Here is a 26,082-nt window from a genome sequence, read left to right as displayed (position 1 = left end):
TGCTGAGAGCAACCTCTGCATTTAATATCTTGCACTGCTAGTAATTAGTTCTTTCATGTATTTGCTTGTAATTAGTGTTCCATTTAATGCTGCTCACTGGGAGTAATTACTGGGAGTAATTACCTTTGTTTTTAGTGTTTTGCACTTGTTGTTTTTCATTCAATACCGTGGTTACTTGTTGCATTTAATGCCGTGCACTTACTTGTAGTAACTCCTGCATTTAATGCCTTGCACTTGTAGTAGTTACTTTTACCTTCAACGCTGTGCATTTACTAGTAGTAACTTCTGGGTTTAATGCTTTGCACTTGTAGTAATTATTACACTTAATGCTGTGCCCTTACAGCAATTCCTCTTGTGTTTGGTGCAGTTCACGTGTAGCAATTACTTGGTGCAATTAATGCCATGCACTTGTAGTAATTCCTTCTGCGAGTAGTCCTGTGCACTTACTAGCGGTAAACATTTCATTTCATGCTGCACACTGCTAGGAATTACTCTTGGACTTGTAGTAATGATTTATTGTGTTTAATGCCACTTACTTGTAGGAGTTACTCTCTCGTTTAATGCTGAGCACTTGCTGGTAGTTGCTCTTGCCTTCAATCCCCTCCTAGTAATTTCTTTTCCACTTAATGCCTTGCACGTGGAGTTCTTCATGCCGTGCACTTCCAAGGTTTCATTTGCCTTGAGCGCCACGGATTCCTGCACTTCCCTGTGCTGCTGCTGGCCAAAGTCACCTTCTAGAAAAGGATGGATGAAGGACAAGACAGCAGAAACCACCACGGTCCCTTGTGCATTTGAATGTCTCATTTCAGATTTTATTGAAAATGTTTGAACTGAGGCCGCTGATTGTATTGTATTTTCCTGCTCTGTAATCATCTAAACATAAAACAGTAACAATAATCATGTCTCTGATCCATACATTTAAAGGGATAAATGTCTTTTTGTGGCTTCTGGCATAACGGGACCAGTGTGTTGAGTTTTACCTGGAATTAGTGGACACCACCAAGTTTGAATTCTTGTTTTAATGGATCAGTATATTGGCAAAAGGTGGCTAAGCCACTTAATGAGGAATTCAATATTGTCTTTCCTTATCCTCTCTGTATTTACCCACATTTTAGGAGTTAAGAGCGAAAATTATCCACTGCTATTCCACGGCTGCTTTCTCCTTTGCTTTAAATTAGCACAATGTGATTTATCAGTGGGGTAAATTAGCACTAATACACACTTAATTCCACTCCTAATAGAGTCAGCATTCCAGCACAGGCTGGAATATTAATGCTCTTCCCTTGTACTTCTGCTTGCTCTGTTTCAAAGATATGAACATGAAGAGAGCTCCAAAGCAATTAAAGTAAATGAATGATGACCTCAGAGGGAGAGTGCACGTGCATCACCCTTCTTTAACCATATTCCTGCTTTAATACCTCCAGTCTTTAAAAGGGGATTTCTATTCCTAAGAGCACCTGTAAATCTCATTTTCTGCTTCAATGGAAACGCAGAGTGGTGTTCCAGCCTCAGTGAATGAGGTGTGTTTAGAAGAGGGAAGGTCTCTTTTGCCTGTGATCCACTTACCCTTGGAACATGGAAAGGCTGGAGGGAATTGGGATAAAGTGAACCCAGAAAATGCAGCGCAGACTCTGAAACACTGGAACAACAAATCAACCTGATTAAAATGAATTAAATTTATATTCTTGGAATTCTAGTCTTTTATTAACTATATGGATGATGAAAACATCAGGGAAAAGCTGTGAAAGCCAGAAATTTATTCTCAGAGTGCTTGAAGAAGCCTGTACATTGGAAATCAGAAGGTTGGCATGGAAATAACTGAAGAAATGTGTTTTTTCTTTCAGGGAGGATGTCAGGACAGCCAACGTCATCGCAGCTGAAGCGGTCACTTGTCTGGTCATAGACAGAGAGTAAGTCCCTCCTTCTGCCTGGGGCTGGGGGGAACTCCAGTGTAAACCTTTTCCAGAGCTTAACAAGAGCCTTGGATCATCTTCTCCAGAGAGGCCTCTTAATTTGGGGTGATAAAGTCACAGATGCGTCCTTGATGAATTTCCACTTGAGGGAAAGTGCCCCTAAATCAACCAGGCAAAACTCAATGGTGACAATTAGAATCTCAGAGAGACCAAATGGAAATGAAGGAGGAGCTGGAATTACTGTGGGAAGGGATCTGGGTGTTACAGTGGGACACACACGGAGTTCACGGCATGAAAGGCATCAGCTCCTGGCAAATGTTGGAGCAAGGTGTTATCCCAGTCCATGGGGGGATGGAGAATCCTTGGGAGAAGGACACAGCCCTGCTGGGAGCTCTGTGGCTCAGAGGAGATACAGGAGGACAGGAGAGTAAAATAATGATTTGTACAGGAAGCTTGAGGGAATTAGGGGGGTTTAATCCAGAAAAAAACAGGCCTGGATGCCCCAGTGCTGCAAATCCAGCTGCTCTCTGCAGTTACTGGGAATGAGATTCAAAAATGACATAAAATGACATAAAAATGGAACACGGCCCCTGGGGGGGTTTTCTGGTTGTGAAGCACTGGCACAGACCAGCAAAAGGCATGGACATACCTTCCATGGGAATGTGGTACGGATCTGTGAAACCCACAGAGAGGGTGGATAGGGATTGACTTTTCCCTGCCTCCCCCAGTGCAGGAACTCCAAGAAACCTGCAGGAGGGAGCCAAAAGCTATGGGAAAAATAAGAAAAAATTGCAAATGTTGGAAAGGAAAATTAATCCATTGGATTTTTGAAGTATGTGGGACCCACCTGTGGGCCAGGAGCTTCCAGAGCAGTGTGGATATTGTTGGGGTGTCTGGGCAGGTCCAGGAGCTGGATCTATGATCCCTGTGGATCCCTGGAAGTGGTTCTGGAGCCCTCCTTGGGTTCTGGTGAGAGAGAGGATTCCGTGCTCTGGTAGGGCTGATCTCCATCCCCTCAACCCTGCTGTGACACAAGTGGTTTGTGTTGAGCTCTCTCACAGGCCTCCACTCCTGGAAATCCAGTATTCCGTAAAGGCTGAGCTGGGGAATCCCTTCAGAAATCCCAGTTCTGATTTCTGTTTATTGATTATTAATTGCAAAACCCACGGTCTGTCCATTGAACACAGGTGGGGAACACCTGAGAGTTCCTTTCCCAGCCTGGTAGATGAAACACCCACCCTCCCTTCTCGTGCCTTGGGGCAAAGAGAGGAAGAAGAATTCGATTATTTAGCAAAATAATATTTTAATAATCTTTATACTTTTAAGAATTAGATAATTTAGCAAGCATTCATTCAGGGAAATAAAAAGCAACAAGTCATTTATGCTTTTTATTTTTACCCTTTTGCAACAGATATTTCTGGTTTGCACTGTAAGAGTTAAAAACCCCCAAATAATTCAAGTCACCCATTCCTGATCATTTTCCAGACTGTGCCTTTCCTTGTCTCCTGTGCCTTTTCCCCAGTATCCAATGCCCTTGAAATAGTAAGGAAGTACGAGTTAAATTTAAACTGATGAAGCTGCGGTTAATCTACACCAGAGGTTCTATTAACACTCTGCAATTAGCAGAGGAACACTATTTATAAAATTCTTATTTATAGTGCAAGGAAAGTGACCCTATTGACAGCCCTATTTATAGCTCAGGGCAGGCTGTCCTGTGTCCTGACCAGGGCTGAGTTTCGTGTGCCAGCTCTTCCTTAGGCTGGTATTTTATAGGAATGACAACAACTGCAGGAGCAAAATTCTGTGTGGAGAAAAACTACCAGGGACTTGTGGCAATTTGGGAAATTGGTGAGGAGAAAGAACCATTTGTTTATATCCAGATATAGGGAATTTTACACCTTTTGGGTTGTGGAGGTGGATGTGAAGGTTGGGCGACACAGAAGGCAGCAATGGGAGCAGGGAATGGCTGTTCCGTGCAGCTGGGATCTGTTCCATGTGGCAGGAGGGGTGACACCAGTCCCTGCAGCTGCCAAATATTTCCTTTTCCCAGACAAGCTCTTTGCTTGATCAGATGGAACCACTGGAGCAGCAGTTTCCACGCTCTGGGGGCATCCCCCTCTGAAGCAGCTCAGCAAAATTGGTGTTGCAGTTTCAAAAAAACGAGTGATGGCAAAAGACCTTTCCCTTAACACATGGAATTCCTGGAGAATTCCACTCTCACTGACCAGTACCACCCATTGGAATTAGCCAGCAGCAGGGTAACTCTTCCAGCTTCCTGGTGAAGGCTTCCCAAGGCATCCAGAAATTGTTCCAGCTGCCACACTCCCATCTCATTAACAGAGACAGTCACACCTTAGTGCCACAGTAAGTTATTCCTAAGGGAGACGTGAGCTTGCACTCTGGATTTGCCAAAATTCCCAGCAATTTTAGGGCTGGTTTAGGTGCTGCAGAGTTTGTAGTTTGGGGGTGAATAATATGGAAAACTCTTCACAGGGATGAACCAGGAGCTCTGGGCAAGTTGGGTTTGAGAAGGGAATTGTTCAAGCTGGGTTTGAGATGGGACCTACTTAAGATGGTTTTGAAGAGGGAATTACTTAAGCTGGGTTTGAGGAGGGAATTGCTTAAGCTGGGTTTGAGAAGGGAACAGCTTAAGCTGGGTTTGAGGAGGGAACTGCTTAAGTTGGGTTTGAGGAGGGACCTGCTTAGGCTGGGTTTGAGAAGGGAACTGCGTAAGCATGAAGCCAGGAATGCATTGCCTAAAAGGATTTCTGGAATTTATGAAATATGTATAAAATGGCCACAGGGCTGAAGCAGTGGGAGTTGGAAATACCACGAGGGAAGTCAAACTGGAGCTCGTGATGGGTCTTTAATTTCCAGATGATGTTGGTGCTGCCTTGCTTTTTAATTTCTTTGTGAAACAAGAGGGCTCTTGCAGAAACACCCCAAAGGCACCCAAAAAGTAGTAGAGCTATCTTTGCCAACCTAGGTAGATGTGCTTTGCCAAGTACATTTCCAGCATCCTTTTCTGGTTCAGGAATGAGCAGAATCCTGATCTAACGATGAAAACAACCTGCAGGAAGCATTTGGTGCATCCCATGGACTTTGTTCCCACTTGTCCATGTCCTGAAAATATTTGTTATGCAAAGCATCGGCATTTTTTCCATCTTGCAGTTGTGTTTTTGAGTCGCTTCCTTTGCCAGAATAATGAATTTCAGTGGGATTTGGTCCTTAATGCTCTTAATCCTTCCCTGGGAGGGTGGGCAGGCCCTGGCACAGGGTGCCCAGAGCAGCTGGGGCTGCCCCTGGATCCCTGGCAGTGCCCAAGGCCAGGCTGGACATTGGGACTTGGAGCAGCCTGGGACAGTGGGAGGTGTCCCTGCCCGGGGCAGGGGTGGCACTGGCTGGGCTTTGAGGTCCTTCCAACCCAAACTTTTCTAGGAATTCTGTGATTCCCAGTGGGAGCACCATTCATTTTGGTCCCCCAAGGAAGAAGACTGCCAGGAAAAAACCCAAAAAAACCTTGTGTAGCCCTACCTGGTCAGGTGTATTTGAAAGAAAGAACTTGGCAATCAGAAAGAAAAAATTTCAAGGAATTTCACATTATCATCAAGATTTCAACATGGGAGAGGAGGAACTGTAATCCAGTAGGGAAAATGAAGTGAGAGGGTGAGAAGGCTGAGGAAATGAGGGTGGCAGCTTTGGAAGGGACCACAGCACGGGGCAGGCTGGGGACTTCTCCATGCTCAAGCTCCCTGGTGAGTCGGGATTGATTTATCCAGATGCTCTTCCTGCCAGCCATGGAGCACAGAGCCAACCGTGGGCTTCTGGAATTGGCTTGGAAACTTCAGCAAAATCCATGCAGTGTTCATGGGAATTGTGAAAAAAAGAAAGTCAGCTGGATCTCTGACCATTCCAAGGAGTTTGGAGAAGCCTTTGGATCGCTGGGGAGCCGGACAGCTCATTGGAACCGCAGCATTTCCTGCTCATCCAACCTCCACTCTAGGGATGCACATCAATATTTTATAGCCCCTCTCACACGGCTTTCAGGCATTTCTATTTCCAAGTGCTTTTTTTTTTTTAACATTTCATGGACTTTCTGTCTTTAGGACTTGCCTTGACACCCTACAAGATCAAGGCTACCATTAATGAAATTTTTCCTGTGGTGACACTGCAGGAATTCATCCTCTGGGAAAAAAAACACTTCCTGTGGGAGATGCTCCATGGTGTTGCCTCCAAACTGGTCCAAGCTTGGCCTTGTCGGAGCTCATCCTGATGAATTTCCAGGCTCCTTGGAGGGGTCGTTAGATTTGTTCCAGAAGTACAGGTGGGGCAAAGTTAACAAATATGTGCTGGATTTGATGGATTGGTCCTTTGGGAACCTGTCTGTAAAAGGTCTTCTGATAAATACTGTGCAGACACCCCTCGAGCATCTGTTCTGTGGCTCAGTTTGAATAAAGATACACAGACAGACTTCACTCTCAGCTCCTTTGTATGGAGAGAAAACAGGAGGGAAAGGCTCCAAACTCATTCCTGACATTTGGATCATCACTGGCACCCTCAGGGACAAGTTGGTGCAACTTCATAATTCTTTTTTTTTTCACACCTACCTCTTGAAACTGAAGAAGTGCTGGGAAGTGTTCGTGGCTGCTCCTGAGCTGTTGGAATATTTGCACTGAGGTTGATTCAGGTTCATCTTTTATTTACATGGGATTTTTTTCCCCTCCACATAATTTATTTATGGCACCAACAATGTTTTCCTGGAGCTCAGAGGTTTAGCAACACTGTGGGTGCTCAGAGAACAAAACTGCCTCATGCAAATGGAGAGAGAGGAGCTGATGGATCAGAGCCAGGAGAACTCAAGGCACAGCTGCTGCTGACAGAGAGTTACAAAACTACCTGGAATTTACACTAAATGCTGCTTTTCCAGCTTCTCATCTTCTCAGCTGCACGTAGCAAGAGGATGCACTTTTTTTAAGGCAACATTTGAAATATTTCAGCTATTTTCTGCTTTTCCACTTTGCATTTTCCATTTTTGTCCACGTTTCAAAGCCTGGTTTTGGATTTTATCAGGGAGAGCTGTGAGGTGTCAACAAAGGTTATTGGATCAGCCCTCCTGGCAATGGAAATGGGAGAAAAATGAAATAAAAAAGTATTATCCTGGCATGACTGACCCCATATAAGCTGAGCCGAGCTCTTTCCATGGAGATTTTAGGGTTTGCTGCTTTACTGTTTCTCCCAGTTGGAGCGAAGTTTATCCATGGAGAAAATTGGTTATGAGGAGAGAATAGGAAAAATGAAGAGAAAAGGCCACGAGGAGAAAAAAACACGAGCAGCTTCTGATTGAATTCTTGGGGAGGTTGGGACTGAGCCGAGACTTCAACAACGTTGAGATGGGCAATAAAAAAGGGACTCAAGTGAACTTTACATCTTACCCAGTGTTAAGTCTGGCTTAAAATTTTTAATAAAATTAAGGGTTTTAGAGAAACTGTTGATACTCCTTTCAGTGACTTTTTCTTCTTTGATGTTTCACGAGAAAAGATTTATTTGCCTTGCCAAGAAAAACCTGGGGTATTTAACCCTGCCCCATTTTCCTAAGCAAACCAAGCCTAAACTGCAAATTAAGCCCTAGGTAATGTCTTATGGCCTTCCAGGATGGTGTTACTGTGTTAATTAATTGCCTGAATGCCTGTTTGGGGTGCAATTAGGCATGAACACCCCAATCCTGCTTTGCTCTCACTGTCACCTTGCAAGGTCAGGCTTCATCCCGTGGCACATTCCCAGCACTGGGAAGATCAAACTTGAGGTGTTGAAGGAGCTGAGTTGTTCCTGTTTTCACTGCTGAGCAAGGAATTTGGGGTTGGAAAGATACCCCCATGATTAACCCGTCCTAATATTAAAAGTATTAATAATTACCAGCCTGGTTAAAAACCTCTAACACGACTTTATGTGAGAGCAAAGGGCTCTGTGCCTTGTCTTCCTCATTAATGAATCCATTAATTTGCTTTCCCTGGGCTGCAGAAATGATTTCCTTGATTGTTTGATTTCAAATACCATGAATTAAGTGGAGCGGGACACTGTGGGAATTGGTGTGGGCACAGGGCATTTCCTGAGCAGTAATTCCCAGCAGAGAATCCCAGGATGGCTCAGGCTGCAGGGAGCACAGAGGGCACCTGGTGGCACCTCCCTGCTCCAGCAGGGCCATCCCGGAGCACAGGCACAGCACTGTGTGCACACAGCTCTGCAACAGCCCCAGGGAGGAGAATTCCTCTGGAAAAGCCCTTGCAGCAAATCCAGATCCAAACCCCCTCTGCCAGCTGCCCCACAGCAAAGGACAAAATCCAGCCTTTTCCAATAGGATAATTGGGCCTCCCTTGGCTCTGCTGGAAGTGCTGTCCCCGCTCTCCACACGCCCATGGGGTACATTCCATAGGGTCAGGCATGTCCTGATGCAGCAGGACCCCGAAGGACTGGCTCAGGACTGGCAGCGTGTCTGAGCCACCTGGGGTCCCACCGTTCCCATCCCAGGAACACGGAGTCTCCCTGGCTCACCCCATGCCTGACAGGAGATTGCATTTCCCCTGGATTTTCCCCACCTGCTCAGTGCCATTAATTCTCTTTGATCCTATAAATCCTCCATATTAAATATCCCTGTTCTTATTCCTAAAGTCAGAAATGTGGCCCTAAACAGGGATTTCAATTCTTTTCTTTCTTTTTTTTCAAAGTTTCCTTTCATTTTTTTGTCCACTTAGAGCAATTCCTGTTCTTCAGCTCTGTGTTTCGTGCCTCAGGAGTGTCAGGAGCACAGAGGAGCTGGAGGAATCGCAGGGTTTTCATTTATAAAGCTGTGACCTTAAGGCAGAGATCATTCAAGAAACTCTGCTTTGCAGCAGTTCATCCTTTCAGATTTTTCTTCCTTGAAAAAACAACCTGCGTGTGACAGACCCCCTGGGAATGCTGGAACTGGACAGTGAAAGTAGCTTTTCACCTGAACATGACTGTTTGAAGGCATTCACTGATTTCAGTTACTCATTTCTGGCTTTTCATGGAATCCCAGAATGGTTTGGGATGGAAGGGATGTTAAGGATCACCTCATTCCACCCCCTGCCATGGGCAGGGACACCTTCCACTGTCCCAGACTGCTCCAAGTCTCATCCAACCTGGTCTTGGACACTTCTCTGCCACAGCTTCTCTGGGCACCCTGTGCCAGGGCCTGCCCACCCTCCCAGGGAACAATTCCTGCCCAATATCCAACCTAAGTTCCCTCTCTTTCAGTTTGCACCCTTCTTGATGTGTTTTTGGATGCTGTTTCTCTACAGATGAGGAAGCTGGGATCCAGAAATGGAACTGTCGCTTGGGAAGCAGAGGGATTTAGAGGGTTCCTGGCTGGAGGACAGGGATGTGATGGTTGAGGTGCCACCACCAGCCACACTGGCACATTTACTCTGAAACTTCCACTGGAGGGTGAAAACTTTCAGCAGCCATTTCGGTGGGCTGGATAAATACCTCGGGATCTTCTCGGAGTCGGTTTTGGCATCTCCAGCATTGCTGAGGCCGTGTTTGCCAGCGGGTTCCCAGCCCTGGGCCTGGTGGGTCACTGGCACCGTGATCTGGCCCTGATTGCTGCCAAAGAGCCACACTGGCTTTCTCGGCTCCTAGATCTTCCCAGCCATAGTTCAGTGGTGGAGCTGGCAGTGGTGGGTTACTGGTTGGACTGGATGACCTTCAGGGGCTTTTCCAACCTTGATGTTTCTGGGATTTTCCTCTCAAAGTGTCCCTTTGTCTTTACAGCTCCTTCAAGCACCTGATCGGGGGCCTGGATGACGTCTCCAACAAAGCCTACGAGGATGCAGAAGCAAAAGCAAAGTAAGTGGCTGCTCCTTGTGCTCAGCAGAGAACCTCAAACTTGTGTTTGTTGATGGTGCACCACTGGAATTCCCAAAAAACCCTCCTTGTTCTCCACACAATGACACAAAACAGCTTAAAAAGGAGAGTCCTCCTCTGGACGGAGGCATTTTCCTCCTTGTGTGTCCCTGGTTCCCCCGTGGGTGTGGAGATGGGTCTCCTCTGGTCAGTACCCAAAGCCAGGTTGTCCCATGGTTCTCCTCAATAACAATATCTGAGCCCACAGAAGTGGATCTTCCAGAAATCCTCTTGAAATATTGTGAGGTGAGAAACTCCAGATCCTGGAATTGTTGTTGAGGGAATTGTTGTTGAAGACATTTCATTTCTTTAGAGAAATCTGACCTTTCTCAGATACTTTCCAAAGTCAAACATGACACAAAAGATGGGCAGTGGAATTTGTCATTTTGGGATAAAATCTGGAGCTGCCTTGATGTGAAGCAATATATTCATCTGAAGTCCTCAATAAACATTCATTCCTTTCAGAAGGGAGCTGTAGTTTAAAATATTTTAAATATTTTTTTAAAAAAACCCACTTTTCATTCATTCTTGAGCTACAATTTGATTTTAATCTGTAATCTTTGAGTTCTGATTCTATCCCAATGATTAAAGCTTTTCAAGAGGATCCTGTTGTGCTTTGGGAGACACTCAGTATCAACCAAACATGATTCAAAGGCAGAAGTTGCTGAAAAGAAAATTAAATTTGCTCTCCACAAAACTTCTTTACTTTTCCTCCCTCTCAATTATTTTACTTTCATGGGGATTTTTTTAATAGCACATTAAGGGAGGGGATAGGTCTTTTCTCAGAGTCAAATGCTCCGAGTGACTGCCTAAATTGAAGATTCCAATTAAGTTATACATAGAAACTTCTCATTAAACCAGAGGGGTTGGAATGGTGTCTGCTAAAGGTACTGGGCACCTCTGTGGGGGGAAAGTGAGAAGCCCCAGTTAGATATTGATTAAAAATAACTCTTGGCTTGTTTCAGGAACTAAGATCCATCTCAAAAATCTCCAGTTCATGAGCAAAACTTGTTAATCCTGCAAAATACCCGCAGATTGCTCTTTTCTTATTTTGCGGTGATATTTGAGATATTATATTTAATTAATTTTAAGGTATTAAAAGGGATGTATTTTAGTTTGGAATAATATTTCCCTGCTGCAGATCAAATGTAAGCTTCCTTCTTAAAAAGGTGTTCCATTAAAAAGGTTAAATTCCTTAAATTGTTGTTGACTTAATGAAGAGGGTGGGAGACTACCAAGTCCCTTTATCACCCCAAAACCAGGAATTCTGGGCATGGAATGCTTCAGACAGATGGTCCCAAGTATCCCAGGCTCATTCTGTTATTATTTTATGTAAAATTTTGAGCGTTCCTATTTGGGTTCTATTGATTTCCATCGGAGCAGAAGGGAAAAAAACATTGGGAATAAAACTGGGGAAGTTTGGGTTGGGTCAGAAACGATGTTGTGGTCACAGGTTTTTGAAGGTGGCACCACAACCCATCAGCACCCAGAAGAGTGTGCCCTTCCCACACCTAGAATTTTAAGCTCTATTCTTGAGTATTTCTTCTGCCAGGAATGTTGGGGATGCAGGCTGAGGAGATCTTGAGGATACTTTGGGGAGTTTTAAGATCTGCTGTACAACCTGGGGGAAAACTGCAATTTGGGACCTCTTTGGAAGGAACTTCCTTTTGGGAGCCGCTGGGTTCTGACCTTCACATTTTTGAGTTTTTATCTTCTCCAGTCCTTTCCTTCTAATGCCAAGTGTTTCATCCCAATGGAAGGGCGAAGCGCTGCTGATGGAGGAGTTGTTCCCTAAAAGGAACAATTTTGATAGCCATTTTTTTATCTTCAAAGTCAGAGGCCGGTGCTGGAGCCCTGTCACTGCAGAGCAGGGGTGACAGTGACATTACAGTCACACCTTTGCATTTTGCCTCAGACAGAGCAGGAGGGATCAGTGTTGTCTGCCTGGAAAAATATCCAAAAAAGGAATGCTCTATTGAAAAATGGAGTATTTAGCAGCCAAATTCCGTATTCCTGTTTGCTGGGCTCCTTGAAATCTAGCAGAAAGATGGATGGAGGAGGGAAAAATGGCAAAGTTCCTTGGAGAGCAACCCCAGAGGAATTGTGAGCCCTTCCAGAAAGTTTTGGTGTTCCAGGGTTACCTCGCGAGGTGAAACTCCTCAGGGAGAAAAGTCTCCTTGGCAGCAAGTGTAACCTGGAATCCCTACCAGGCAGCAGTTAATTAGCCCCAGCTAATTGTCCTTCAAGGGCTCCTTTTTTCCGAGAGCAGGTTTGTGATAGGGAAGAACTGGGAGCATTAAACATGGGCAGGTTTGTGAGGCTTTACACAAATCCCACGGAAAGGTTTGGCTCCTCTTTTTTTGGCTCCCATCTCCTTTTCACAGCTCACGTGCCAGCTGGGAAAAGGCCTCGGGATGGATCCCATGGATCAAATGGATCAGGATGACCAAGGCCAGCTTGAGCAGGACTGGTCTGGTGGAAGGGCTTGGAACGAGATGGGCTTTGAGGTCCCTTCCAACCCAAACCACTCCAGGACTGTAAATGCCTACAAAATTAATGGCACTGGGGCTTTTTTCCCATTTCCATGCTGGGGCACATCCCTGGAGTCACAGAGCTCAGGGCATGGCTGAGACGATGTTAGGCAGAAGTTACAGGCTTGGAATATCTTTCCATGTATCCATCTGTCTTCCAGGCCTGGAAGAGCTGAACTATTTATTGAGTTTATTCTTATCTTAGAGGCACTTCCTGCTTTTTGCCAGCTTGGGGTTGGCAGTTCTCTTTAATGCCCGTCCTTTGTGTTCCCTCTCTTAAATCACCAACCACAGACATGTCATCTGTGAGACCATGATTTTAATTGCAGGCTATCATTTTAATTACAGGATTACACAGACATAAAACGGGTTATAATATTCTACTCCTTGGATGTATGCAAATGAGTTAATGAATTAATTAACTAATGGATGTTAGAGTTACCTCCTAAAAGGGGAAGGAGAGAGGCAAATTTGCTTCATGCTCTGAGGAACTGGGAGTCCACAGGAGCAGCACCCGTGTCCCAGTGCCAGGCCCAGCCACGTTGGCATTTAGGCTGGCATGAAGGAGATGCCCAAATAATCAGGATTATCTCAGTGGAGGTTGCTTCCAGATGGAGCCATTCTGGCAGCTTCCATAAATCCAGGAGGACACGGCTGGGTGGTTCCTGCAGCAGTTGGTGGTGCCAAGTGGGGTGAGGGTCAGTGACCCCCTTTGCTCCAGGCATGCCAATCCCTCCTGCTGGGCTCTTCCCAACCTGAGAACTCCTGGCGTTGATCCTGTGCAATTACTGAGCCCTTACCACGGCTGGGGGGTTCCTCTCTAGGTGGTGCCACCTTCCCATGGCATGGCTGTGGCGCAGCAGTGTCCCTGGCCACCCAGCTGGCACAGCTGGCAGCTGCCTGGTCATGCCTGGCCGAGCACAGCCCCCAGAACCACTGTCCCAGTGCTCCCATCGCATTCCCAGCTGGGTCCCAGTGCTGATCTCCTGTGGCAGCAGGGCTTGGGATCAATCCCCAGCTGAAGCCTGGATTTTGGTGCCTTCGGGCTGTTGTTCCAGGCTCTCTGCAGGAAGAGTTGTTCTGGTTGGACTTTTCCCTTGATGTTTTTTCCCATTCCAGCTGTGTTGCAGCCCTGAGGGAATGTCTGGATACTCAGAGCCAAAACTGGCTGCTTTTCACGGGACTCCAGGGGACAGGAACTTTTGTGTAGCGTATGATCCCTGTCCTTGCAGCTCCTGCCCCAGAGCCCTTCATCCTTCTGGAGCTGTGTTGTAAGGAAGAGCTTCATTAACAGCTGGACTCAAAGATCTGAGAGCTCTTTTCCAACCTGAAAGATTCTATCCGAACCTTTTTAGTCCCCTTTTCTAGTCCCCTTCTTTAGCCCCTGAGTTGTCCCTTTTTCACTTTACACCCCCTCTCCCACTCCATTTATTCCTGACAAAGCACCCCATGAGTTCATTGACTTAATTTTGCTGCAGAGGGTGGTTGTTAATATTTTTCCATTTTATACACCAATAGAAATGAAACAATACAAAAGTATAAAGTTATCCCTTAAGAAAATATATCCAAGGAAAAGAAAGGAAAAGAAATAAGGGGTAAGAGGAGAGAGAGCAGAGGAAAAATCTCACCACCCGTGGATCAGAAATGAGACTTGATTGTTGCAACTTTGATACCTGTGGGTTGAAGTGATGGTCACAGTCTTGATCCATTGAGGATGGGGAAGCATCTCCATAAACATATTAAGGCTGGATTGGCCCTCCAGCTCTGTGAAAAGGAGCAGAAAGCAGCTTCATGGAAACTCCTGTTCTGGTGTGATGGGAAAGCTTTGCCTGCAGGTGCTGCCTCTGCAGGGCTCTGGTACCTGCTGGCTTGGACACCCAGCCAGCCCTGGGGCTGTGGGGCTAAAAGAGCCCTGGGCATTAGGGAAGAATGGTTTTATTTTGTTCAGAAATACAACTGAGATAGTCCAAGGACGGTTTGAACCTCTGCCAGAAGGGAAACGGGCAGAGTTAAGGTTCCAAAATGGGAGCCACCAGTTAAAGAGGATGATTTAGTGAGGGTCTGACTTGGTGCTGGGCTGGAAAACTTTGGCTGAAATAATCCACCAAGGCACAGAACATCATTTTTCCTGCAAGAAACAGCATTTCCTGGCTTTGCAGCATCAGGGAGCTGTGCTGAGGGGCTCCATCCCCCTCTGCGTCCCTTGTTCCCTAAACCAGAAACCATCTGGGAAGCAGCTTTTGCCTTGGCTGTCCATGGTGCCAGACTGGGGAGAAATCCCGTGGCACATGCAAAAAGCTGGCAAAAAGCTCCTCAGGGCTATAAAAAGCAGAGGTTGCAGTCATTTCTTTTAAGCTCTGTAAATAATTAAACCCCTTCTCCTCCCTGGTGAGGGCTGTGAGGAAGCAATAGCTGATCGTTGATACCTGTTCAGTTCGTGTGAGCTGGGACATTTGCTGTTCAGAAAAACTGAGATTTTAGGTGCCATAATTTGGCCTCTAATATGGAAGAGCTTTTTCTGCTGGAGAGTTTTGCTTTTCCCGGCGTCCAGCCTTAAATAATTTGTCATTTCATCCTGAAGCCACTGGTAGTTTGCACCCAGCTCTGTCAGATTTTCCTGATTGCCGTAATAAACAGGGGTGGGATTAGAAAACCATCTCAGAAGTCATTTGAAAATGTGAGAGCCCAGCAGGGTGATGTCCCCAGGTGAAGGCAAAATGTGACTTTGTTGTTTGAGGGGGGAGTTGAATTATTCACACAGAGACCACACCAGGCAGACTCAGTGGCTGCTTCCCTCTGGAGAAAGAGCACTGGGAATGCTCTGTCACCCAGCAGGGACACACTAAATTACCTTTGAAACCAAGGCTGGTTTAGTTAGGGAGTAATCTCTGTGCTCTCCCCTTGCTCAGCTGACCTTTGGATGGGATAATGGGCTTGGGCAGATGTCACATGCAAGCCTCGGTGAAGAACAGTCAGCGCCTTGGAAGCAGGCTGCTGTTCCAACAGCTGGCGGCATTTGGTTATGGAATCGGGGCTGTCCTCTTTGTTTTAGGGAATTAGGGCTATCCTGAGGAAGGAAAAATGCAGCAGAAATCATCCTATGGATAACAAATTCCAGAGGGAGCACAAATGCAGTGTGGATGCATCCATGCACGTGGCCATTCCAGCTGCACGTGGTGGGAGCACTTGATGGTCTGGGCCTTGGAAATTTCACCAACTCCTTTGGAATGGATGTGAATCCTTCTCTGAGGAGCTGCTGGGAATACTCTGCTAATCCCAGCGCTTGCAGCTCCATGCAGCTCTGGCTCAGTGCTTTAAACAAAAACCTTGGCCAGCTTTGGGCGGGGGGGGGGAGGCGTTGAGGCAAAGGCAGCATTAAAACATTTCTGTGCATCCCTGGCAGTGTACATTTGTTGTCCAGCACATTTTGGAGCTGTCCTGAGGACTCGTCTGAACAGCTTTGCAAGGATTGCACCACTGGAAGTTGGGCTATTTCTGTCCCGCTGTCATCTGCTGACTTAAATAACAGGGAGGCACTTGAACAAAATGTAATATAAATAAAACTCAGTGATTCTGCTGCCACAGGGAGCCACTGATCTTGGAACTGCTGGAAATAGGTGTGGGATCATTTGTGGCTTTCCCAACTCTGCAGTTCCCTGCTAGTCCAGTTCTCCTCAGTTGTACGTCAGCAGCTCAGACCCTGCTTTTATATCCAAGAATTCGTAAGGGAAAGGAGAGAAGGAGATGCAGAGCAGTGAGAGATGAAAGGCTGGTATGCGGGTGGTGCTGGCACCCAGGGAAGGTTTGGGAGGAAAAGATTTGGGAAGCACCAGGGCAGGAGGTGGGACAGCATTGTTTCCCTGCTGGCAAATCGTCTCGGCAGGGCTGGAAAAGGTGTTGCCAGATAAAGAAGCTTCTTCCCATTCACCCAAAAAACTTCCCAGGCCAGGATTTGATGGGAGTAGCTCCAAAGTTTGGAAATGCCGGTTGTTTAAACTGCAGGGAGAGGGGAAGGAGCAGAGGGTGGAGGTTCCCGTTTCAGAGTGAATATTCATTTTCTCCCCACAAACATTAGTGAGTGTGGTACCCAAAAGCTGCCCAGTGAATTCAGCTGACCCCAGGACAGAAACCGTGTCAGATTGGAAATGAAATTCAATCACCCAACTGTGAAATGGAAGAATTTAATCCCACTGTAAGTGAGAAACCCAATGCAGCCTTAACTCCAAAGCTGCTGCCTACGCCTCCATCCCACCCGCAGCTGAGCCACCCAAACAAATCCTTTGTCTTCTTCCCTGTAAAAAACACTTAATCCCTTTTCCTGAGGGCTCTAATTGCTTTCCATACACAGCTTCCAGTCTAAATGTAGTTCCCATTCCACCCAGGATTTCTACCCTCGTCTCATCCTTACCTGGGGAGCCCTTTCCATGCCTAAAGGGGCTCCAGGAAAGCTGGAGAGGAACTTGGGACAAGGCGTGGAGGGTCAGGACACAGGGAACAGCTTCCCAGTGCCAGAGGGCAGGGATGGATGGGATATTGGGAAGGAATTGTTCCCTGGGAGGGTGGGCAGGCCCTGGCACAGGGTGCCCAGAGCAGCTGGGGCTGCCCCTGGATCCCTGGCAGTGCCCAAGGCCAGGCTGGACATTGGGGCTTGGAGCAGCCTGGGACAGTGGGAGGTGTCCCTGCCCATGGCAGGGGTGGCACTGGATGATCCTTCATATCCCTCCCATTCCAAACCATTCTGGGAAAGGATTCTAGGTTGGGTCTCTGCTCTTCCTGCTCCCAGCTGTGGGACCCACAGGATGTGATGCTCCCGTCTTTGGGATCACCAGGAAGGTGCCAGCCTCCCATCACAGTAACTTACACCATAACATTCAGTAATGGAGGTTTGTTCAGAAAAAGAACCTGGGTGCTTCCGACACTGTTTATGGATCCTGAGAAACTGCCACCATGGGATATTAATATTTTAATTATTTTTAAATTATTTTTTCCATTTGCTTGTTTGCAGCACTTAGAATCCCAGAATAGTTCAGGTTGCAAGGGACCTTAAAGCCCATCCAGATCCATGGGCAGGGGCACCCTCCACTAATCCCAGGTTTCTCCAAGTGCATTCAGCCTGGCCTTGGAGCCTTCCAGGGATGGGGCACACCCACCTTAGGGCATCCCAAACCCCACACTGGGCAGGGCACTTGGGTTTTCCTGGCTGTGCTCTGCTCCACGTTGATTTGTCCTCGCTTGCATTTGCTCCATTTTCTCAGTGCCTCACTGAACGCTCCATGAAATGATTTGAGAAGTGCTGAGCTCTAAATCTTTAAATCATCTGAAAAAAGAAAATTTAAAAAAAATAAAAAAGGAAAAACTGTTCCCGTGATGTAGCTGATCCCACGGCTTCTGCGGAGGTATAACAAGATAAAACATCAGAGGTGCAGATAAGATGACATTGGGAATATGTGAGATAAGCTCAGTGCCTGTAAACCTTGAAAGAGGAGATCAAAGCCTGATCTGTCCCATTATGTTGGACATTAATGTAAAACTACCTGGAGGTTTTTAATGGGGCTATTGTTATTAAATTTCTGATGCGAGTTAAAAGCCCCTCATTTGTGGCTGTATTTAAAATTCATTTCAGTGATGGCAGTGAGGTGTTTCTGGCTTTGTCTGCTCAGCAAAGCAGTGCAGGGAGACGCGTTTGAGCCCTGGCTTTGCTATCTCTTGGTTTCCTGTCATTTTCCTGTACAATTGCTCTGCAGAAAACCTCAAATAACATCATTTATTGATCCCAAAGCGCGGGCTCGGAGCGATACCATGAGCTCCGAAGTGTGCAATTGGAATTTGCTCAGCTGCTGATGATCTGAGTCAAACCACTGTGCCATACTCCCCAACCCCTTCCGAGCTGCAGGTCCTGGTGCTGATCTTAATCTCGGATTCAATCTCAGACCTGGGTGCATCTCCATCCTCAGCAAGGTGCATTCCTCACACAGGGATCCTTATTCCCTCGTCCCTTTGGAGGCTGCTCCTGTGTGGGAGTGATCTCATCCATCCTGGAGGGCAGCATGGAATTCCTACGGCTTGGAACTCTTGGAGGAGCCCAAGATAGGAGAGTGGCTGGCAGCAGGCCAGGCCAGGGCAGGGACTCCTGGAACAAGCAGGGAAATTGCCAGGGAGGCCCTGCAGATGCTGGCTTGGCACCAATTAAAAAGGCACCCCTCGGCTGCTTTGAAACATCAGCCATGCCCTTAAATTCCCCCACTTCCAGCTTCCCAGCCATTTCCTACACTCAGGGAATGAGGGCCTGGAGTTCAGCTTTGAAGGCCGTTTTACCAACCCCACAATCCCAAATCAGCTGCTTAATAGCGATGCGGGAGCTGAGTTGTCACATTTTGCATCTGGGTCAGATTCAGACATGAAAATATTTAAGAGCTGAGCGAGTGCTTAGTGAGGATGTGACCTCCTGCCTGGAAAAACAGCAGATCTAGGAGAAAATGCTGCTCCAAGCTTTCTGCTCCCTGCAGCTCACGCGTGCCCTTGCTAAGTATTGAAGCTGACATTTAAAGCAAAAAGGATTTACTCTCATATTTTATGGCTGCAGCCTCTGCAAAGGGTAAAGTCCTGCAGGAGTGCGCCTTGCACCAGTCACAGACCACACTCAGCACGTCCCAAAGTCCCCTGAAAATTAAATATCATCAACTGCTTTTCTTCCAGCCAGCTAAAACTCTGCTCATTTGAACTTCCTTTTAGTGGGCTTGGGAAATGCAGCAGCAAAACGAAGAATATTTCCTCCTGTTTCTGCTTGTGTTCCAACCTCTCCGTTGTTTCTCAAGCAGGCAGGTTTTTATCAGTGCCTCATTATCCAGGACAGCTCCTTGGAAAGGCAAGAACCACTCAGACTTCTCACAGAGAAAGGGGAGGTGCAAAAGCTGGAAACAAGCAGTGCTGACCTTCCCTTTCCTGCTGGCTTGGTGATGGTAGGAGGTGGGAGGCTCTCGACTGAAGTGTCCTTTCATAGTGAATCTCTTTGCATGGCTTCAAGCATTTTGCAATATTGTTTTAAACATGGCTGGGGGGAAAGAAATTTGAATCTTTTTTTGACCTGCAGCATCTCCTGGGCCATTAAACAGAGGAGCTGAGCATGAGAAAACTGAGCTTGGGAGGTGCCAGGGCTTCATTGCTCAGAAACTCCACAGGAGCTGCTCCAGTGAATTCCCCTTCTAAGTCACTGAGTGTTGGATGGCGCAGCCTGGCTTGGAAATGAAAATAATCACACACACCTCAGCTATTTGAAAGTTTTCCTAATTTTCCCCAAGTTTCAGTGGATGGAATTGCTTAGAAAATGAACATTTCTAGTAGAGGGTGTCATTCCTTCTGCTGCAGAGGCTCAGGAGAGGCTGATCTGTGTCACCCCTTTGGAGAAGGCACAACAGGGGTGCCCAAGGATAAACACTCCTGGGATCTTTGTAAATGGCCATTGCAAGTGTTTCTAGGAAAAAAAAAGATTCAATCATATTTTATTATGGCCTTCTAAAAACTCTCCAGAGCTTGGCATAGTTTGTAGTCCCAGTAGTATCTCTGTCCCATTTCCAGTGTTCTTGTTGGGAAGAATCGTCATGTTGGAATAGAATTGATAATCCCAAAGTGATCATTTTCAATTAAATTGATAATTTTCCTGAAGTTCTTCATCTTTTCATCTTTAAAAACCCCCTTTCACGGTTAAAAATAAAATTATCCAGGACCACTTTCCAGATACTTCCAAAAGCATCCTGCCTGCTCTTTCCCCAGAAACCCATTTTTACAGTGCTTTTTACAGAGAACTTCCACACTTGTGCCAATATTCATTTAAAATGATGAAGTCCACCTGAGAAGGGCCTAAATTAGCGCACAGCTCCAGTGTTGAGGGCTGAGAATCCAGAGGGACCTGGGGCAATTTGGGGGAGTCAGGGTTTTGCTGGGGTTTTGCTGCCTCCAAAACGAAATAATCCAGGGAACAGCTCAACTTCAGCAAGTGGGATCAGCCTCTTGGGGTGATTGAGGAAGTCAGGATCAGATTGTGAATGAGGAGCTGGGGTTTTGCTGCCTCCAAAACGGGAAAATCCAGAAAGTATCTCAGTTTCAAGAAGCGGGATCGACCCCTTCCCAGTGACTCTGCGGGTTATCATCTGTGTGCTATCTCTCTCTTTGATAAGGTGCAGCCTTATCTGGCTCTGCCATTAGAAAAGCGCAGCGCCCGTTAGTGATATTTATTTGTCTAATAAAACACAACATTTCCAGCTTGGACCTGTTCATTTGGATTTTACACTTCTGCTCTTTACGCTCAGTTTCTATGGGAACCTGGGCTGTTATAGCAGTGGAGAATAAAGAGGTGAGGAGAACTCTTGGAAAACACAGCTCCATTTTTCCCCTGAATTGCCAGGCACAAACACTCAGCTTAGAGCCAAATAAACTGAGAAGGGAACAATTAAGGCAGGAGAGTTGATAATCATTGAATCCCTGCTTGCTGAAACATCTCAGTTATGCTTTTCTGCTTGGAGAATCCAGGTGTGATGCTGAAAAGTTGGGTTTGGGGAGGAGATAACAGGTTGTGGTGCTTGGCTTTATGGCTATTTTAGCGCAGACTAGAAATTTTATCAACGCCCTGTCTTTTCGGTGCAATTAATTACAGCTGATGAGGTGGAAACGTGGCTCATGTACAATTCTGTACACGAGAAACACACTCCAGGTCACCCATCCTTCAGGATCTGCTGTGTCTCTCAGTGGTTAATGCAGATGAGCTGAAATAACGAGCGCAGAATAGTTGGGCAAATGCCCTTAAGGACATTCCCTGCCGCAGCACGATCTGAATTCTGGACGAGGTGCTGGACTGAGGCTTGGGCTCGATGATCTGACAAGTCTTTTCCAACCTAAATGATTCTGTGTTTGCATTTCCACCTGACTTGGAGGGATGTGGGCTCAGTGCTCTGAATACAGAGTGTCAGCAAGGTGAAGATGAATTTTACATCTTCCAGCAGGTCTGCGTTTATAATCCAGCAGATTTGAGGAACTTGATGAGGATATAAGCAACAAAAAGGCTTTTGAAACAGTTGGTGCAGAGAAGCTGTGGCTGCCCCTGGATCCCTGGAAGTGTCCAAGGCCAGGCTGGACACTGGGGCTTGGAGCAGCCTGGGACAGTGGGAGGTGTCCCTGCCCATGGCAGGGGGTGACACTGGGTGGGCTTTAAAGTCTCTTCCAAACCATTCCATGATTCTGGGATTTCAACAGAGTCACTTGCTCAACACCAGCAGAGCCTCTGATGTTGGAGGCTCCAGGAAAAAAGGCTTTTTTTTCACAGCCCTTGGGCCGAAATTGGCTCATCCTTCCATCCCTGAATCCAGGGGAGGGGTTTGGAGCCCTGGCAGCTTTGGAAATACCATGGCTGTTGTCAAAAGGCCTCACACAGAAAGCCTCAAAACCCACCCTGCTAAAAAATAAACAGTGAAACACATATTTTGTGCCTTAATAAGCTAAAACACTGGCAGCTACTTAAAAAGGCAATTTTGATGTATTCCTGAGGGATGCAGACAGTCCTAATCCCAAGTATGGCTTACAAAGGAGCTCTGCCCCCCTGCCTTGCCTGGCGTTAATCAGGCTGAGGTGCCTGACAGGAAAATCTCCCAGAATTACATTTGTTCAGCACAGAGCTGAGCTCAGGCCTCCCCTGATTCGTTTTCAGGCAAAGGGAAGCTCATTTGAAAGCTCCACTGCTAATTCCAGGAAAGGAAGAAGGCATTAAGGCTCTGCTGGGAGTTTCAAGTGACAGCAGAGCCATTAGTGGAGGGGAAGTGCAGGAAGATGATCTTTATCAGAAACCACATGTTTGGCTGTATAGTTCAACCCCAGCAATCACTATTTACCCCTTGGTCAAGGATTGTTTTATTGCATTAAAAAAGAAATGTTTGTGGGTCTCTCCTTCTTCCCAGTGAGCAGCAGGTGGAGTTTGGGTGTTTATTGAAGGTGCTGAAGGTGGGAGGAGTAAAAGCTGCTCGTGAAGGAAGAGAGGATCCCCTCTGAAAATAGAAAAGGGCTTTTGGAAGGGTTTTGTGTAGACTGAGCAGGAGGTGATACTGGAGAAGGGAAGGCCTTTGGAAAGAATCTCTCCATCTTTCTTGGGGAGCCCCTTCAGGCACTGGAAGGCCCCAGTGAGGTCACCCCAGAGCTTCTCCTCTCCAGGCTGAACAATCCCAGCTCTCCCAGCCTTTCCTCCCAGCAGAGCTGCTCCATCCCCCTGCTCATCCTGGAGCCTCCTCTGGGCTCGCTCCAGCAGCTGAAATCCTTGCTGTGATCTGGGTTTTGTCTGGAACACTCCCACAAAGGGATCGTCCCCTTAGGAGGGCCAAGGTTTCTGTTGGACAAGCATGAGGAGGGTGGGTTTGGTGTGCAGCATTCTGCTCCATTCTGTAACATCTTTCCAGGAGCTCCAGAGGCTGCCAGAGTATTCCAGGGAATATCACCACATGCTTGCTCTGCTTCTCCATGTGCTTCCTGTTCTCCTGAGGAGAAAAATGGGCCTTTGACCTGATCCCAGACATGCCCCAGGTGATCTGCCCGAGGGTAAATCTCCAGTGGATCTTCATTTTCCACATCAGGAAATGGATCTGAAGAGACGAAGTGAATTAACCAGAATTCATAAAAAAAACAGGTCTGACACCCTCCTGCTCTCCCCCATCTTCAGGGAACAGCTGGCAGAGAAGGAGCCCGAGTGGGAAGAGCTTCACCTGCAGAATGATTTCCCCTGTAAGGAGCTAACAACATTGGGTCATTACAGCACAGAATTAGGCTGTAAAAGTCAGGTACTGAAATGTGGACAAGAGTTGCTAGAGCAGGGCGTGTTCAGCATTATCCCGGATAGTAAACATTCAGATAGTCCAAAAAACCCCTGGATTTTAGTGAAATAATATCTCCCTTTACTAAATATATCCTGAAAATGCTGAATTGTGGGCAGTTTTCAGGCTGGGGAGTCCCAGTATGCTCAGCCATGACTCCTGTGGTGCTGTAGTTTGTATAAAGCCAGGCTGTTTTCCTGCTCCTTCCCTGGTGATCCCTGACATTCCATCCTTCTTCTTGCCCATCAGCATGGAGCTGATGCTTCCCTAGGGCTGTCTTAGGGGGAATTGTCATCCCAGAGCCTGGTTTTGGCATTGGAAGTTTGGGGTTTTTTTTCTATCTCATTTTCATTTCATCTTTATTGGAAAAGTGCTGAGGTGCTTCTGCCACACCCTTCCCAAGGTCCTTCTGCAGCTTTCTAGCTCACTCCATTTCTTTTCTGCTGCTCTGAGTGTCTGGATGTGCACAGAAAACCTCCTAGGTACCTTTACCTGTCTGAATTTTGACTCCATCAAGCAGCACCAACTCCAGCAGAGTACCCTCAGGGTCACAGGTGGTGTCCCTCTGCTCTGCAGATCAGTTCTTTCTCCATGAGAAGACTGTTCCTGGCAGCTTCGTGTCTTTAATAGCCTTTGCTGATGAACATTCTGAGAGAACTTTTGGAAACCACATCCAACTCTGTCAAGCAGATCAACCTTTAGTGTGACCCCTTCAGGAACCTCAGTATGTCTCTTTATGGGAGACAGTAAATTGATTTTATTCTGCTCTTGATGAGTTTTCACTTACAGATACAAATGATACAAGCTGGAGGTCCCGAGGTCAACTCTGTGAGACCATCACAGGCTCACGGAGTTACTGAGGCTGGAAAAGCCCTCCCAGCCCATGGAGTCCAAGCTGTGCCCGATGGCCACCTTGTCCCCAGCCCAGAGCACTGAGTGCCACCTCCAGCCCTTCCTTGGACACCTCCAGGCATGGGCACTCCAAAGCTCCCTGGGCAGCCCCTGCCAAGGCCTGAGCACCCTTTCTGTGAAAAAGGGTTCCTCCAGACTCAGCCCTGCCCTGTCCAGGTAAACCAGAGCTAGGAGGGAACTGGCTGGGTAGAAACAGGAGGACTCATGGCCAGGCTCAGGCTCTGGGCAGCTGCACCAGGTCCTTGGGGCTGTGTCAGGGCATCTCTGGGCATGGGGATCCCCCACCACACAGGGCCCCATCGCAGGGCTGCTTCCCTGGGGCTGGCTGGGGTTTTCTGTGCCCCAGCTGAGCCTCTGATCTCTTTCTGATCACACCATAAACCAGAACCGACTAAAACCCATCATCCCAAACAGTCATCTTTATACCACAAAATTTAAAAGTGTGTTAGTTCAGTTACTGACGTGTGTTTGCTAACTAATTTCCTTCACTACTGCTTAGGTTCTTAAAAAAATAATGTCTCTAGTTCACTGGGTTCTAAGCAGCTGCACATTTACCAAACCAAGGAAGTTTTTATAGCTTGAGAAGACAGGCAAGACAGTGACGTCAAATTTGAAATCCAGCAAAAAAAAAGCTGAGCTATATGCAAAAACAAAGCTAAGAGTTGTAAGATTGAGGTTTTATCTCCTGCGAGCCCGCGCTTTTCTGCCGCTGAGGCGATCGGCGTTTGCGGCGGTCAGCGCTGCCCTCGCTCCTCTCATGGCGCTGCTCCCGCAGCCCGGCCGGCAGCAGCTCGCTCCCCACAGAACGGGCACTGCCACAGAAACCCACCCAGCCGCCGCCAAACCAAACCTGTACCATCAAAGCCACCCCGACAGCATTAAACCTTTAACATGTATATTAGACCTTTGATATTTCCACCGGATAATATCATAATACCCAACATTATAGTCCCTAATATAACCTATAATAGAACTCATAATTAATACAACATATGGCGAAAGCCAACCTTCAAAAGTCATTCCTAACGCTTTCCAGCCCCTCTGCCCCAGCCTGGAGCTGCAGGGCTTGGGGTGAGCCCAGGGCAGGACGCGGCACTTGGCCTTGCTGAACCTCAGCCCATGGATCCAGCCTGTGCTGATCCCTCGGCAGAGCTTCCTGCCCTCCAGCACACCCACACTCCCACCCAGAAACGTTCTAAAAAGTTTTGTTGCCTCCCGAGGAAGCAGTGAGGGTGTAAATCTGCTGCTCCGTGCAGATGTACAGAATTCCAGTGTATCTGCGCTACCTACAGAAAAGTTATGTCAGGGAATTAGGGCACCCTGGAGAGCTGCAGGGCATGCAGGGAGGCTGAGGGGCACTGGGAGGGGAGGCATTGGGACAAACTGGGAACGTTGCAGTTGTTTGATGAAAATAATGACGATGCTTTGAAAAAACGGCGCTGCTCCATAAAAGCAGGACAGGAAGCAAATGAGAGCGTGGAGGAGCACGCGGATGTCCCCAAAGGCCAGGCCTTCCTAGAGCTGCTTGAGGGTGCATGGCAGTGAGCTGAAGGATCCTCTCTGGAAACGTGGGATATTCCTGCCCTCCAGTGGAAGCATGGAAAAGTGCTGGATAAGGGATGGGAACCTTCCAAGCATGCTAAGAAACCCTCAGGAAGCTCCTTGCTTTTGATCCGCTGTCCCCTGAGCTGCTCCTGGCGTTCACTGCTGGAGCCCTCGGGCCCCTCTTTGTTCCCCACCCCAGACCTGCCTTTGTCCCATGGAATTTTCCAGAGCTCGGCACTGATCCAAGGGGATGGTGTGTGAGAGTCCAGTGCTGGGAACGTGGCTTGGAGGGGTTTTGGGGGAGCACTCATCTGTGCAAGTTCAGCTCCTGGGATGGCAAGAGCTCTTCTCCAGAACAAGCTGCATGCGTGGGAGGTGTTTTAGGAAATACTGTGCTCCATCAGAAAAGCAGGA

At 47.2% G+C, this 26,082-nt stretch overlaps 1 protein-coding gene across 1 annotated transcript in view; it reads left to right on the top strand.

Moving 5' to 3' along the window:
* The window catches only part of PRKG1 (protein kinase, cGMP-dependent, type I), a 315,753-nt gene that overhangs the window by 246,708 nt on the left and 42,963 nt on the right, over window positions 1–26,082 (top strand). Inside the window, exons 7-8 of the mRNA XM_008633292.2 lie at window positions 1,845–1,910; window positions 9,702–9,776. Of these exons, the coding sequence (XP_008631514.2) occupies window positions 1,845–1,910; window positions 9,702–9,776 (141 nt within the window). The remainder of the gene's footprint in view (window positions 1–1,844; window positions 1,911–9,701; window positions 9,777–26,082) is intronic.

Source organism: Corvus brachyrhynchos, unplaced genomic scaffold (genome assembly GCF_000691975.1).
Source record: "Corvus brachyrhynchos isolate BGI_N302 unplaced genomic scaffold, ASM69197v1 scaffold334, whole genome shotgun sequence".
NCBI classification, from domain to species: domain Eukaryota; kingdom Metazoa; phylum Chordata; class Aves; order Passeriformes; family Corvidae; genus Corvus; species Corvus brachyrhynchos.
Note: the sequence above shows the minus strand (reverse complement) of the source record. Positions and strands in the feature narration are given on the sequence as shown.